This window comes from Pleurodeles waltl, chromosome 6, assembly GCF_031143425.1.
Source record: "Pleurodeles waltl isolate 20211129_DDA chromosome 6, aPleWal1.hap1.20221129, whole genome shotgun sequence".
Lineage (NCBI taxonomy): Eukaryota > Metazoa > Chordata > Amphibia > Caudata > Salamandridae > Pleurodeles > Pleurodeles waltl.
Window position 1 is genome coordinate 977237359 of NC_090445.1, and position 15478 is coordinate 977252836.

Below are 15478 nucleotides of genomic sequence, written 5' to 3' on the forward strand. Positions count from 1 at the left end.
ATAAACACTGAGGAGTTATGGGGGGGAATTTGTAGCTTAAAAATCCGACTCAAGGTTATGAGAAATATCATTAAAGATGCTGAGGCAGAGGAGGGAGAGCGTCAGTGAGGGCTTCGGGACAGTGATGATTCTTTGGCTACGAAGACGGCGATCAGTAACACAAAATAACAATGTATGCATTTTCTTATATTTAACACTTCTATATATTTGAACCGAGATTGTTTAATCACAGTCCCTCACTGCAACCGTACTTCCAGCTCATTTTGTGCCTTTTAGTAAAAAATAAATGCAACATACATTTAACACCCACTCCGCAGTTCTTGGTTTCAATATGAAAGATTTGAAAACTATAACGTCCATAAAAACACCTTTGACAAGCTTAACATAAAATGTGCTTACTGGATGCGAAGAGCTGGTCTCAGTTCTGGATACAGTGGGCCCTGTGCCGTTCTGGATCTGTGAACTGTCTGCCATCCCACGAGGGGAGGGAACGGTCCCTGACTCGCTGAGAAATACTGACAAACTGAACTGGCTTCTTCGGGTTTTTTCTCACAGATACAATAGTTCAGCTGAGGTAGATGTTGCTGAGGACAGACACGGATTTATTTATTTAAGTAATAATGTAATGTTCCTTAACGCATGAAGCAAAATTCACAAAAGCAATATCAATATCGTTCATAACGAAGCAACAAGCTAGGTTCTTGGAGAGTATAACTGACCAGTAAGGTCGCTGCAGTATAAAAAGATTACCGATGCCAAATAATGTAACCAAAATTCAGCATTTAAACATTTAAATTGGTAAAACGGGGAAAGTTGGATTTGGAACGTTAGAGGATATACATGGAGAAAGACAGCCAGGGAGATGGAGTAATTTTACGATCTAGGAACTAATTGTCACTGGAAGTAAATGTACATACATAAATCAATACAGCTGGTGAAAATAAAGTGCAATTGTTTAACTGGCGTGCCTTATTATTCTGTGTGCTGCAATCGGAGAAATACTCACAGGCGCTCCGTGCTGCGCACATTTTTGATATAAGGCTTGCTGCAGCGAGCTTGAAAGCTTTATATATGCGAATGGGGACTTTAAGCAAACACTATACATATTATGGCAGCAGCTCTTGTGGTAGCATACAATGACTAAGTTTACTTGAAAACAAAAACTAACAAATACTTTCCAGTTTTTGATTAGGGTGTGCAAAGTGCAACTATTACAACGAGTGGGACAGGGAGCAGGAAAACTGCTGCCTACTCTGTGACTAAGAAACACCAAATGAAGGATGAACACGCTGCAGCGGTTAACCCCTTCGCTGCCAGGCCTTTTCCCCCTCAAGTGGCAAGCATTTTTTTAGCTACTTGGAGCAGTTCGCGCTTAGGCTCTCATAACTTTTTATCCACATAAGCTACCAACGCCAAATTTGCGTCTTTTTTCCCCCAACATCCTAGGGATTCTATAGGTACCCAGACTTTGTGGGTTCCCCTGAAGAAGACAAAGTAATTATCCAAAATACAGTAAAAATGTTTTTTTATTTTTTTAAAGAAATGGGAAAAAGGGCTGCAGAAGAAGGCTTGAGATTTTTTCCATGAAAATGGCATCAACAAAGGGGTTGCATTGCTAAAAATGACCATCTTCCCAGCTTGCATGAACAGGCAGACTTCAATCAGAAAACCCAATTTTTCAACACAATTTTGGCATTTTACTGGGACATACCCCATTTTTACTATTTTTTCTGCTTTCAGCCTCCTGCCAGTTAGTGACAGAAATGGGTGTGAAACCAATGCTGGACCCCAGAAAGCTAAACATTTCTGAAAAGTAGACAATTCTGAATTCAGCAAGGGGTAATTTGTGTAGATCCTACAAGGTTTTCCTACAGAAAATAACTGAAATAAAAAAATAAATTGAGGTAAAACAATAACAGCAATTTTTCTCAATGTTTTACTCTAACTTTTTCCTGCAATGCCAGATTTTTGAAAGCAATATACTGTTACATCTGCTGGACTCTTCTGGTTGCGGGGATATATAGGGCTCGTAGGTTCATCAAGAACCCTAGGTACCCAGAGCCAATAAATGAGCTGCACCTTGCAATGGGTTTTCATTCTATACCGGGGATACAGCAATTCATTTGCTGAAATATAAAGAGTGAAAAACAGGTATCAAGAAAACCTTTGTATTTCCAAAATGGGCACAAGATAAGGTGTTGAGAAGCAGTGGTTATTTGCACATCTCTGAATTCTGGGGTGCCCATATTAGCATTGAATTACAGAGCATTTCTCAAATAGACGTCTTTTTTATGCAATGTCTTACATTGGAAGGAAAAAATGTACATAAAGACAAGGGGCAATAACACTTGTTTTGCTATTCTGTTTTCCCAAGTCTTCCGATAAAAATGATACCACACTTGCTGTAGGCCTAATGCTCGCAACAGGAAATGCAACATCCAAAACCAGGTGACTTGTGGGGCTCTCACCAGGTTCTGTTACCCAGAACCCATTTGCAAATCCCAAAATTTGGCCCAAAAACACTTGTTCCTCACATTTCGGTGACAGACAGTTCTGGAATCTGAGAAGAGCCACAAATTTCTTTCCACCCAGCGTTCCCCCAAGTCTCCCTATAAAAATGGTCCCTTACATGTGTGGGTAGGCCTACTGCCCGCAAAAGGAAATGCCCCAAAACACTATGTGGGCACATCAAAATTACCAAATACTAAATTACCTGATTTTTTTGGTTGTTTTTTTTGCAGAGACCTGCGTTTTTGGTTCTAGGCTCAGCAGCCATATAGTGAAACCTACCAAACCCAAACTTTTCTGAAAACTAGACACCTGAGGGAATCCAGGAAGGTGTGACTTGCGTGGATCCCAATGTTTTCTTACCCAGAATCCTCAGCAAACCTCAAATTTAGCTAAAAAAAAAACAAAAACAAAAACAAAAACACATTTTTCCCACATTTCTGTGGTTAAATTCTGGGGTAATTACCCCATCTGCCCACTGGTGGGCAGACCAACTTTGGCCCCATTTATTTGGGGTAGGGGTATGGCCATAACCCCACTCTCTTATTTTGAAAAAATAGATCTTCCCTGGTGGGATTTCAGCCCCACTTGGGGGCAGATGGGCCTTCCAAAAAATAGGGAGATGTGCCCCAAAGGGGGGCAGATATGGGCAACAGTAATGTGCCCCCATGGGGAGTGACCCCTGCCCAACGGGTTGCCCCCCCCAAACAAAAACACATACATACCCACACACCAATCCCTGGTGCCTAAGTGGTTTCTGCCCCCTCCGGGGCATATCAGCCTAATAGAAATAGGCCGATGTGCCCCCAAGGGGAGCAGAAATGGCCTAAAATAAGTGTCACCCCAGGTGAACGACCCTTGCCTAAGGGGTAGCTCCCCTTGCGTGAGATAGGCACAAATAAAGAATCCCCGGTGCCTAGTGGTTTCTGCCCCCCTTGGGGGCAGATTGGCCTAATAAAAATAGCCCGATCTGCCCCCCAATGGGGGCAGAAATGGCCTAAATACAGTTTGCACCCCAGGGGAGCACCCCTTGCCTAAGGGGTCACTCCCCACATATTAGAACAAAAATATCCCTGGTGTCTAAGGGTTTCTGCCCCCCGGGGCAGATCGGCCCAATTATAATAGGCTGATCTGCCCCCAGGTGGGGCAGAAAAGGTCTAAAAATATTTTGCCCCCCCTGGGGAGCAGCCTTTGCCCAAGGGACCGCTCCCCTTTTGTATAAATATAAATAAAATACAAATTCCCTGGTGTCTAGTGGTTTTTGCCCCCTGGAGCTGATTTAACCCCAGTGGGGGGGGGGGGGGGGGGGGGGGGGGGATTGGCCTAAATACAATTCCCCATCTCCCCCCCAGGGGAGCAACTCTTGCCTAAGGGGTCGCTCCCCATGCACAAAAAAAAAAAAATCCCTGATGTCTAGGGGTTTCTGCTCCCCCTGGGGGCAGATCGGCCTAATTATAATAGGCTGATCTGCAAGGGGAGGGGAGAAAAAAGGCCTAAAAATGTTTTGCCCCCCGGGGAGCGGCCCTTACCCAAGGGGTCGCTCCCCTTGTGAGTAAGTATATATATATATATATATATAAAAAATAAAAATAAAAATAAAAAAAACATTCCCTGGTGTCCAGTGGGCATTTCTGTTGCAATCGGGCAGAAGAAATGGTTGCAGAGACATGAAAGGAAATCCTTTCCTTTCATGCCTCTGCCTGCCCCCTCCTCTGAGCGGAAGAGAAATGCTGAGCATTTCTCTTCCAGCACGATGGGAGGTGACCTCAGATGAGGTCAGCACACAATAGCGTGCTGACGTCATCAGATGTCTCTGGGAGGGGGGGGTATGGGTGGAAGGGGGGGGGCCCTCGAGGGGAGTGCTAGCACTTCCTCCCAGGGCCAGTACTAGGACGTAATGGTTACATCCGTGGTGCCTCAGCGCCGCAGCCACAGACGTAACCATTATGTCCTTGGTGCACAAGGGGTTAAACATTGACAGATAAGAGGAGTAGCAGAACAAATGGTAGAATTAACAGTATCCGAAACAGAACTAAAGTGATGTACATTATCAGCTTTCAGATGTGTTGAAGAACTAGAAAGACAAGATGGCTATGAACTGAAGCCACACAGTACAGGAGAGGTCTTACAAGTGTAACAACCACAAAAGGCAGGATCAGTGAAAATGAATTTAAAAGGATGGTTATCTCACATGAAGATTTGTAAGTAAAAGAAAATACTGTAATGTATTATTCCAGATTCTTGTTTCTTTGATAACTGAGCTGTTCTCTGGTGAGAAGGTGCAGTTTTCATGTATGCAATGTGCATGGAAAATCAGACAAAATACACTAATGAGGAAAGTGAGGGGAAGTATCAGTAATGGAAGATTTCGATGTTGTCAAAGAAGTCAGTTCACAACTCTCTCATGGGTACAAGTCAAAGGCATAGGCCACTGAACTGTGAATTAGAAGGAACTACCCACTGTCTACCCATCATTTGATAAAAGGGACAGTAATCACTCTTTACTATGGCTGGTAATACACTTTGGGTGTATCTCCAGTCCAGTGGAACATAAGTAGGGTGGTATAGCCACTAAGTACCAAGAAGTCCCCCATAGAGATCTGAAGACGGGAATTAAAATAAAAAAAAAAAAAAAAAAAAAAAAAAAAAATGAGCATGCAAAAAGGAAGCTGGGTGCAGCGATCGGCTGTCCATTTTCACCTGAAAAGTCCATCAAATAGAGACAAATCATCCGACATTTAGAAATACAGTTGAACTTAATGACATTCAGTGGAGGCAGGGTGAAAAAGAGAAAAGTGGTTAAGCACAGGTTTGAAGGAGTGAAGATGTATCTGAAAGACTGCATCGCATCTTAAGTATATCATAAGTTCATTTTTGCGGAAGGGGTGTTCACGTACAAACAGTGATAATAATATTCTTGAACCCTGCTCAGTCACAATGAACTGCAGGCGGTTTTGAGTCTTGAGATTCACTGTGGTGGACTTCCGTCAAGAACTGGTCCTTTATCTTAAGAGGGCTGAACAGCAGCTGGGCATTTATCCAAATAGAGGTGACTGTGCATGGTCAGATGACAACACCACTTCACCCCCCCCAGAGGATGGGGGACCTTTCAAAATGCTTTGGGGCCATCCTTTCAAATATATGAATTTATTGTAACTCATTGAAGAATAAATACAGAACTGTTCTAGTGCAACAATCCTGGTTAACTATATGTTCACAATTTAAAGTTGCAAAGGAAGCCAACTCTGGAAAAAAAGGAGTATGGAACGGGAGAGGCCCTTTGCTTTTTCTGATACAGGAATAAATAAATATAGTTCAAAATACTGCCAAGGTTTGTCTAGTGAAAAAGTATGAAGGAATAATTCTCAGTCACCGTTAAAAATACAACTACAAAGTCTTCATAAAAGGGTCGCTATTTTCGTAGTCCCTCGAGCTCCTCCACTTTTAGAAAGCGGCTGACTTGAATAGATAAGTTAGGCATTAACCAAAGTTAGGTCTTACTTAACAGTAGTCGTTTACGAAACCTGGATGCCAAAACAGGCCTTGGAATGTATTACATCCTGTGTTATTGGAGGCTTTACGGGAAAATGTCTCAGGAAAGCGCTCTGACATGACATGTTTGTGACAGAACTACGTTGTCAGTATTATTTTGAAAAACTGCTTCACGCCCAGAGAATGTGCAAAGAGTGGACCATAAAACCTCTAATGTACAGCTTTGTCAAGTCCTGGCTATGACCTCCCTGGCCAATGGCTTAATTAGTTTTTTCAACTTTTTTCTTCCCGAGCATGACAGACGTGCTAGAGGTTTATTATATTCCTCCCATAAATTAAACATGACTAATTATTGTTTTTAGGTTAATAACAAGAATCAACATGATGGAATGGTCTAAAACATGCCACGAAATACGATTTGCACCTTATAGTTAGTAAATAGTAGGTATGAGAAGTGTTTTTACCAGCACCTCCATACCCCTAGATGTTGGTTTCTTTCATGGCTTCACAAGCTGATAACTTGTATATCGGACAAGACAGCATTAAAGTAATTACATGCATCCCAGTAGCCAATCCACTTCCTTTATGCTATTCATGCCTTTACTGGCAGTGACACAGGATATTTTATAGATTCATGTGGTAGCAATTGATGAAACAGCAGTATATAAGGATGTCTTAACACACAGGAGGAGTGCGAGGTTAATACTCACCCACTACTGAAACCTGCTACTTGTCACAGTCTCACTCCTCTGGAATGTGCATCAAGGTAGTAGGAGATAAAAGTGTATAGTAAACACCACACTGTTGCCATTTATGTAGTGTTGCAGAGCAGTTGCGGCAAGGTTTGCACTTTTTGCGTCCTGCTTTGGTGAAATAGGCGGTTGTTCCATGTAAAGTTTTGCTAATCTTAGCACGCTTAAACTGCCAAGCAAGCTGCAATCACTGACTTGAAGTCTCCAGACATTACTAGAGAACCAAAACGCCTGCATTCACTGACCAGTCTAACAAAATTATTTGCTTCTGTGCAGCTAGTAATAAAGTGGTAAATTGGCATAAAAATTATTGGTGGTAGTGATGAGGCTTTTAAATGAATGCTGGACTAGAAGCAGGTTGATGGTATGATCCTTAGGAATGAAATATGTTTTGCCTTGAGAACGGATTACCCCAAAAGGGGTAATTTCTTCATAGCACTACAGAACCTCTTAAATCAGAAAGAATTAGTACTCAGACATTTATCTTTGAAAGTACATTTGGAATTTAAAGATACAGGTTAAGACCATGGTAGATGTCTTACTTTTGAGAGAGAATAATTAAAGATGTTGACAATAATATGAAGAACATTCTGTCCAGTCCACAAACAGGTCCCTGCCAGGGAATTGAGCATTTTAGTATACAAAGACAGGCCATCTCTTTAGGTTGATGAGAAAGGTATGTATTATACCCACTATAATATCAGGAATCTTTAGTCAGGGAGGCCCTTATAAATATGAACCACTCTAGGAACACATGCTGCTCCCATGCACTAGGGGCCATGGGTATGTGTATAGTATTGACAGCATCCATTGCTTTTTTTTTTTTTGTGTGTAGGGCCTCAATACTTGTTGTGACCAACAGCTCCTTGTCATCATAAACTTCTACCCCTTCCAATTTTGAAAGCACGTGTCCCATATCCCCTACATAAAATGTAAAAGTGGTTAATAAAGGCCTCAAGAACACAACAATATATTTAGAAAGGTCTTCAGTCTCTACAACAATCATAGATACAATAGGATGTAACAGAGGGTTCTGTTCATCCTTATTGGTCTTGAGAATCCCGTAAATCACGCAAGTCTATGTACCACTTTGATTAAGATACTCAAATTCATTTTACAGATGCCGTCCGGTTCAAGCCCTTCTTTACTGATAACCATGGATTGTCTGGGGTAACCTTTCTCAATGGAAATTATCTTTTGATACTGCTTGAGGACCAAAAGCAAAGTCTTCATTCTCCATCTGCAGCCGTCTCTATCAAAGTTCGATGCCGCCTCTCTTACTGCACAGCTTCACTGTAACATACTCATTTCTTTACAGTTTTGGAAAGGCCAAAATTTCCCCTTCAGGGATTATCTGCCTAGGTTTTGGAATAAGTTCAACCAGATTCGTGACTTTACTCAATACTGGCTTTTTAAATATGGCAACCTCTGACCCTAATCTATCAAGTATAAATTGGGAACGGTTTAAGTCCCGATCTGTTAAGGTCTTGAATGTCATTTTCAGATGCAAATATTTTGTTTAATCTAATTCTACTGAAAAATGCATTAAGGTTTTAAAACCGTTCACATTTCTTGGCTCTTTGAATAGGTACAAATGTCAGGCCTTTTCAAAGTAGTATAATCACTGATGGCCCTATCTCTGTCTTAAAAAGATTACAAATTGGAATGCTGTATACAATCTCCAGTACTGATGCAGGGGTGTGGAAGTTAATAAAATATCTACTTGTCCATGGGACAGGTTGCTTCTTAAATCTACTTGTCATGTAAGAAAATGTACTCGTCCCTTTGGTGCCATGTAGTGTGGTGACAAATTATGGCAGCAATCTCATGTAAGAGCCCTTTTAACAGCCTCTCTGATTATGCCAGGGCTAATACTATAGTATGGCTTGAATACTAGCAATTTCAAGCCATACCATAGCCATTTCCTTATTTTGCCACCTTTCCGCAGCTCTACATGCTGGGGATGGAGGAAGCAATAGTTCTAGGGCTGGAATGCCTTTGAGTCTTTGCAAACCTACTAATTTTCATGGTTTAAGGATTTTCACAAGCTATTCCCTAATCATTTTCCATAATGGGAAAGGTTGGACATTTATTCCTGACAAGAGCAGAAGAAGAAGTTCTTCTAAGGTTGGCGACAATGTGGTTGGAGAGAAAGTGAACTTATAAATCTTCAATACATTTTCACATGAACAAATCTACACATGCATATTTGCTCGTGCTAAAATACAGCTCACAAATATTTTGCAGGAGTTCGATTTCCTCATCTACTTCTGTAAATTCTTGTGAGTTCATGAAAGCCACTAATGCAAAGACATGTACCATGGGTGCACTTTTGTGAATATAAGAATTGGGCCCCCAATTAGGTCTGGCGTTAATCATGGCATTTTGCTTTTATTAAAATTCTATTTGTCTCTCTATCCATCTATCGGATGGCTTTACTATAAGTGACAACATTCTGCTCTTCTTCCAGAAGTATGCTGGCACACAAAGTAGTTTTGTTCGGTGCTAGGAACTACTGTGACAACGTGCGCTTTTTCAGAACAAAATTTTTTTTGTTGCTTTTTTCCAATGTTTGTTTGAATGGTGAGAGTCTGGCAACCCCCACAACAAGAAAGTGTTACAAAAGCCATGTAAAAACAAGTGACAAAACCAAAAGAATGACAACCAAAGTTTGATCATTTGGCTTTGCCAGTGCTTGTTTATTTTCATGTTTCCCATAATCTTGCTGAAAATGTTAACACTGATTTTCCATTATGAATATTTTTGGGAAATACTAGCATGCATCAACACATTTTACTAAATGATGCTTCAAAACAATAGTACCTAAAATTTTAGAGTAATTTAGCAAAACGTTTGGGGTGGGGGGGGGGGGGGGGGTCCCTATATGGACAAAGTAGAACGAATATCCAGGCAACCTCTGCACACTCCTTCTAGGAATGGCTGTAGCCATTTTGACTGTACAGTCTGTCATACTACAATGTTGTGTTTCGCAACCATCAGGCCCAATGTAACCCAGCTTTGTTCCATCCTGGACAGGTCTGTGGAATCCCACATGATCAGGAGGCACAATTGTGCGTAAAATTCCAGTGAGTGTCCACACACATTGACAATACAGTTAAGCACATCCTGGCAATACTGTTGCACCAGAGGGCAGCTCCACAAGACATGAAGAAAGGTCCCCACCTGGCCACATTTCATTCAGCAGCTATTGTCCTGCACCCTCAACATTTCACAGCGCAGTGCCAGACAAGTACACACTGTGTAGGATTTTTCTTTGTACAAGGGAAAAGTACATCCTTATGGTTACTTCCTTGGGGGACGCCAGAGCATCCTGCCATTTGTCATCCTCTAAAGTGCCTAAGCCTCTCTCCAGTAAGTGAAATTGCTTTGCGGGGCATGTACATATTGAGCAATTCACTTTCAAGATGGGATGCTTCCTGAAGTATGGTGCTGGATCTTTAAATTTCAGTGGGTGCTAACTCGTTCTCTGTAAATCTGGAAGAGAGATAATTTTGCCTTGTGCATGCAAGTCTCCAACCCTAGGTAAGCCTATAGGATTCCATTTTGCAAATCACTATTGTGACCCCAGAACACCCAGGCTAGCCGTGTTCCAGAGGGGGGTGGCTTGCGTTATGTTATTGTGCCAGTCCATTGCTCGTAGTGTTGTGTGCCAGATCTTTAAGGTTACAGCAGTAAGACCGGTATAGGCTGTGGGTCGGTTTCTATGTACAAGGCTCTTAAATATCCCCCAGGGTACATTACCCATCTGTCTATCCAGAGGGCTGGTTCTGTTGCTGGAAGGTGCATCCAATAGTGTACCATCGTCAACTGGGCTGCCCAGTAATATTTCTGAATGTCTGAGAGAGAAATCCTCCCCCACATGCCAGGAACTTGTGAGCTTACAAGTGATGATTCGAGGGGGCGCCCCATTCCAGAGGAATGTTCTCACCTCCCCCTCGACTTCTTTGAAATAAGTTTCCGGGATCGGATAAGGGGTGTTTTATAACACGTAGAGAAAGCAGGGTAGAAACATCATTTTAAATAAAGCTGCTCGACCCAAGATCGAGAGGGGCAATGCCCTCCAGTTTTGACAATCCTGCATAAGACTATTGAGGGGCGGCATTAACTTATTGGCATGGAATCTGTTAGGGCCATATGTGGTGTAGACCCCCAGATATCGGAATCCATTTTTCACCACCCATGCCCCACACTCTCAAAGCATTTGTGGCATTTCCCCGTGCCGTATGTACATTAGGGATTTCTGACAATTGATGGTACAGCCTGAGTAGGCACCAAATTGTGCAAGTATTTGCATTATTCCACCTAGTGATAGTGGTGGATCTGAGAAGTAAAGTAGGATTTCATATGCGTAAAGTGAAATCCTGTCCTCCCAGTCCTCTGACCATTGAAGGCCCAGAAACTGGGGACCCCGTCTGATCCAGGCCGCTAAGGGCTCCAAGGCTAAAGCAAATATTAGTGGTGAAAGTAGGCAACTCTGGTAGTTGCTGGAGATTGTATTCGTTTGAGGTTCAGGAGCACCAAGGCAACAAAAGAGGCACAGACAATGGATGAGCATTTGGTGAAGGTGGGAATTTACCTTGGTCTGCAGAGTAAAAGATCACAGCCCAAAGAACAGGTTTGTGTTCAGTGAGTTATAAAGCAGCTAACTGTTAGTCAGATGGCTACTCAAAGCAGAGCTCACAGGTCCCAAATAGGCCCCAGAAGCTGCATGATCATACTGCGCCTCTACAGGTCAACTTTATTGCCCTAATACTGCCCTTGTTGGGCCACTGAAGCATTTCAGAAGGAAGCTTCTCATGACTGAAGTAATGCACAGATTTAAATGAAAACCATAGGCTCAAAAACGGACCACCAGGAATCATTAGTGGTTACAAGTGCTGGGTTACCTCATTCTTTGTCGCAGGTGGAAATCTGATCCTCTTCGCGGAGAGCATTACAACATTAAATCTGCTCACCTCAATTGTTTCCCTCACAACATGTTTAAGCAAATGTTTATCTCAATTGCCAAGGTAGCAGACTGACAAAGCTTCTGCCTTTTTTTCAGCAGTATTTTATGCACAGGGATACGGTGTTATTCATTTTGCAACAAAAAGAAACAAGCATTGGCAATGCCAACAAGTCTGGCTTTAAAAGAATGTTGTATGGTATATGAAACATTACAAGTAAATAGCATAGGAATTAATATGTAAGTGCGTGTCAGCAAAGAACTGTAGAATTATACTGGTGTAGGTTAAAAGGCTAGGTGACAGTTGTACTGTCAAGTCAGACTTACAAATCCATGTAGGTTAAGGACTGCCCTCCTCACATCTGTGCTGCTCCCAGAGAAAAACAACACATTATCTAGCTATTTAAGACACTTCAATAACATTCCAATGTCGTGTGTGCCTCTGAAAGTTCAAGCTTAGACAGCTAGATAAATAAATAAAAATATGATCAGAACTGCATGGAGAGTAAGCACTTTTTTGTTGAAGCACACAACACTTGCACAATCAAAACATGAACATCTGACTCCCAACACGTGGGCAGTCAGAGCGTTCTAAGTAATGCTCACATAATTATCTGGTAACAGCTGCACTGTCAAGACAGACAATAATACAAAGGTATTTTACTATTTAAGGATCAGTACTACAGTTTTGGACTGGTATAATAGTATGCAAGCAAACCTGGAATTACTGCACTCCTTTTCACTCTCAACAGACCTTGTTTGAAAACCGCAGCTTAGTCCAAACACAAACAGGCAACTAATGTAAGTCAAAGCCATGGGCCAGCAAGTTTGGAGTGACACATATATAATGCAAAACACAGGTTTAGGGACTTTGGGCAGGTCCTGTCCGTCCTTAGAGAGGTACTCCTTTTCACAGAAATGACACTTTAAAACTGCTCACACAAGTAACTGTTTTTCTAGCAACATTTTTAAGGAAACCCTAATTCAACTACCATCCAGGCCGAGCTAAAAGACACAAAGTCTTGCAATACTCTTTCTTTAGATTTGTGTGGGTCAAAACGTGTGCAGCCTGACATTATCCATCACATGCTTCAGTACGGCGGTGATGGAGCGAGGTTTTCTATATGTCAGTCTTTAAGTGTAATCCTTAAATAACCTCCACCACTGGTCATATGGACCTTTGTCTGTCGACGAAGAGAAATGAGGAGCAATCATCCATATAGTAAATAGCTTACTGCCGACTTTTAAATCAACCAATAAAGAGAGTTTTTTTATTTTTTTTTGGTAAACTTTATTTTTGCATTTTTTAAACTTTCGGAACATTGCACCATAACCACATGCGCACACATTGGCTGCCCCCCCGACAATACATTATGGGATAACATTTCTGATTTAGTCCGTTTCCCAGCTTGCAAAGGTGCAACAAGTGTTCCACATTGTTATTCGCCCTATTCACAGTCCCTTTGCATATACTGCTTTTCATAACTTAGGCTGCCCCAACGCTACTCTGAGTGCTCAGGGAAACCTCCTGCCCAGTGTCCTCCTGTTCAGCAATACTTTCAATCATCTCCCCCCCATGCCCGCATATCCTCCTAAAGGTGATCATCCCTTCTAGCCCACCTTAAGCAAATTTTCTTCTGCCAACGCCCATTCCTTGACATCGATACGCCAACACATCTGGACCCCGTGCACTCATCCAGGTAATCACAACCCTTCGCTTGGCCAACACCAGCACCAATTGTACAAATTTCCATTGCATTTTTCCCCCTTTTTTTCTCTTGACATCTCCCAAAAGGCCCTGGACAGGAGTTCGTTCGACTCTCACCACCCCCACCTGACCCAAAACTCTGAACACTGCCTCCCAGAAAGTGTGTACTATGTGACAGTTCCAGGCAAGTGTAAGAAAGTCGCTGGTCGCGCACTGCAGCAGGGCAGCTGTCTTCTCTGCTAGGATCAATTCTGTGGAGGAAGGCCTGAGTGACATCCGTGCGATGTATATAGTTAAAGTGTAGATCAACTTAAATCTGGCATTACAGGTCCCCAGACGGAGCAATACACATATTGCGTTCCACTGATGTGCGGCAGTTGTGCCAGTGTGTTGCACCCGGTCTCATCCCTCAGTTGGGTTTTTTCCCAGTTATCACCCTCCGTTAACCAGAGCACTGCGTATTGTAACTGGAAGGCTAAATAATAATACTCAAGATTAGGTAATGCCAGCCCCCCCTCCTCAAGGGGGAGCTGAAGGGTCTCCCATTGTTCTCTGCAGCGGCCCCCCGCCCAAACCAAAGATACCAGCAATGAGTGAAGACGTTTAAAGACCAAGCGAAGAAGGGTATCAAGCAAATTTTGCAAAGTGTACAAGCATTGAGACAAAAATACCATCTTTGAGATCGCGACTCGTCCCATTACTGATAATGGGAGTGAGTTCCAATAAGCGCACTGAGTTCTCCAGGCCCGAGATCACCCTCTCAATGTTGCGCTGATTCCGACGCTGAGACGTGTGGGCCACCATTATCCAGAGATATCGGAAATGGTCAGTTTCCCATCGCAGGGGCATGGTCGGCAGTGTATCCAGTGGGATCCGTTTTAAATTCCCCAGAGGGAATATCAGAGACTTGTTTTCATTGATTCTTAGCCAAGACAAATGCCCAAAGATCACCAGCTCCTGCATCAAAACGGGCAACGAGACCCTGGGATTCCTCAGATAAAACAGCGTAACATCATAAAGTGATAGCAGGTGGCATGTCCCACTGAGCCAAATCAAGTGTGTCACCTCAGTCGCGAGTCGCACTGCCAAGATTTTAGCTAGGACCTTTATGTCGAGGTTAAATCATTGTAATCGGGCGGTAAGCTGCCGGGTCAGAGGCTGCCGTCACCGATTTAGGGATCATTGCTTTGAGGCCTTCTCGCATCGAATTCGGCAATATCTTAGCATTAAACACCTCATCATATACAGCCAGTAGCCGCGGTGCAAGTAAGGTCACAAATGTCTGATAAAATTTGCCTGTGAATCCGTCGCTTCCCGGGATTCTCCCCAATGGGAGAGATTTAATGGCCTCCATCACTTCCTCCAGGGTGAGGTCCACTTCCAGCACCCCCACTCCTGCTTCACTCAACTGGGGGAAACACACCTCCATCAGATATTCCCCCAAGCTGTCCAAGTCTGTGTCCCCCGGGTTCTCGTATACTACCTCCAGGTGATCCCTAAATACTGCGACTATATCATGTTGTGTGGTCGCCTCTCCAGCCTGGCGATTGCTCTAATGGAGTACTAAGGAAGGCGGCTGTTCCCTCTGGAGGGTCCATGCAAGGAGTTTCCCGGAGCCATCACCCTCCCGGTGCAGGAGTTGTCGATATGATTTTAAAGTGTAATATTCCAGTCTGTCTCTCGTTTCAATCACCTGACGTAGCAAGGTAACTTCCTCCCCCTGAGCATTGGGCCCCCTCCCCACACCCCGCTGAAATGCAGCCAGGACATCCTCCCTTTCAGTCAGTTCTGCGCGGAGGGTTTTCCGCACTCCACATGTAAACCCCATACAACCTCCCCGAAGCACAGTCTTACATGCTTCCCATTCTGTTGCACGGCTCCGCGTGGACTGCCAGTTATGTTCCATGTATTCTGTTAGTAATTGTGTCAGTGTTTCTTTCCCCACCAGATCCTAAAGTATCCCCGAGGGGAATCTCCAGCTATAAAGAGTGCAAGAGGGATGGCCCCACTGAAAGACACATATCACAGGGGCGTGATCCGTTAAGTATCATG

General features: G+C 43.1%; 1 protein-coding gene across 3 annotated transcripts in view; it reads right to left on the bottom strand.

Annotated features, from left to right (window-relative positions):
• The window catches only part of TBC1D12 (TBC1 domain family member 12), a 407968-nt gene that overhangs the window by 281815 nt on the left and 110675 nt on the right, over positions 1–15478 (bottom strand). The window contains exon 3 of one of the 3 annotated variants that reach the window (XM_069239853.1): positions 400–584. The exons of the other annotated variants lie outside the window; for them this stretch is intronic. Within the exon in view, the coding sequence (XP_069095954.1) occupies positions 400–474 (75 nt within the window). The 5' untranslated portion in view covers positions 475–584. The remainder of the gene's footprint in view (positions 1–399; positions 585–15478) is intronic. 3 annotated transcript variants of the gene reach the window in all.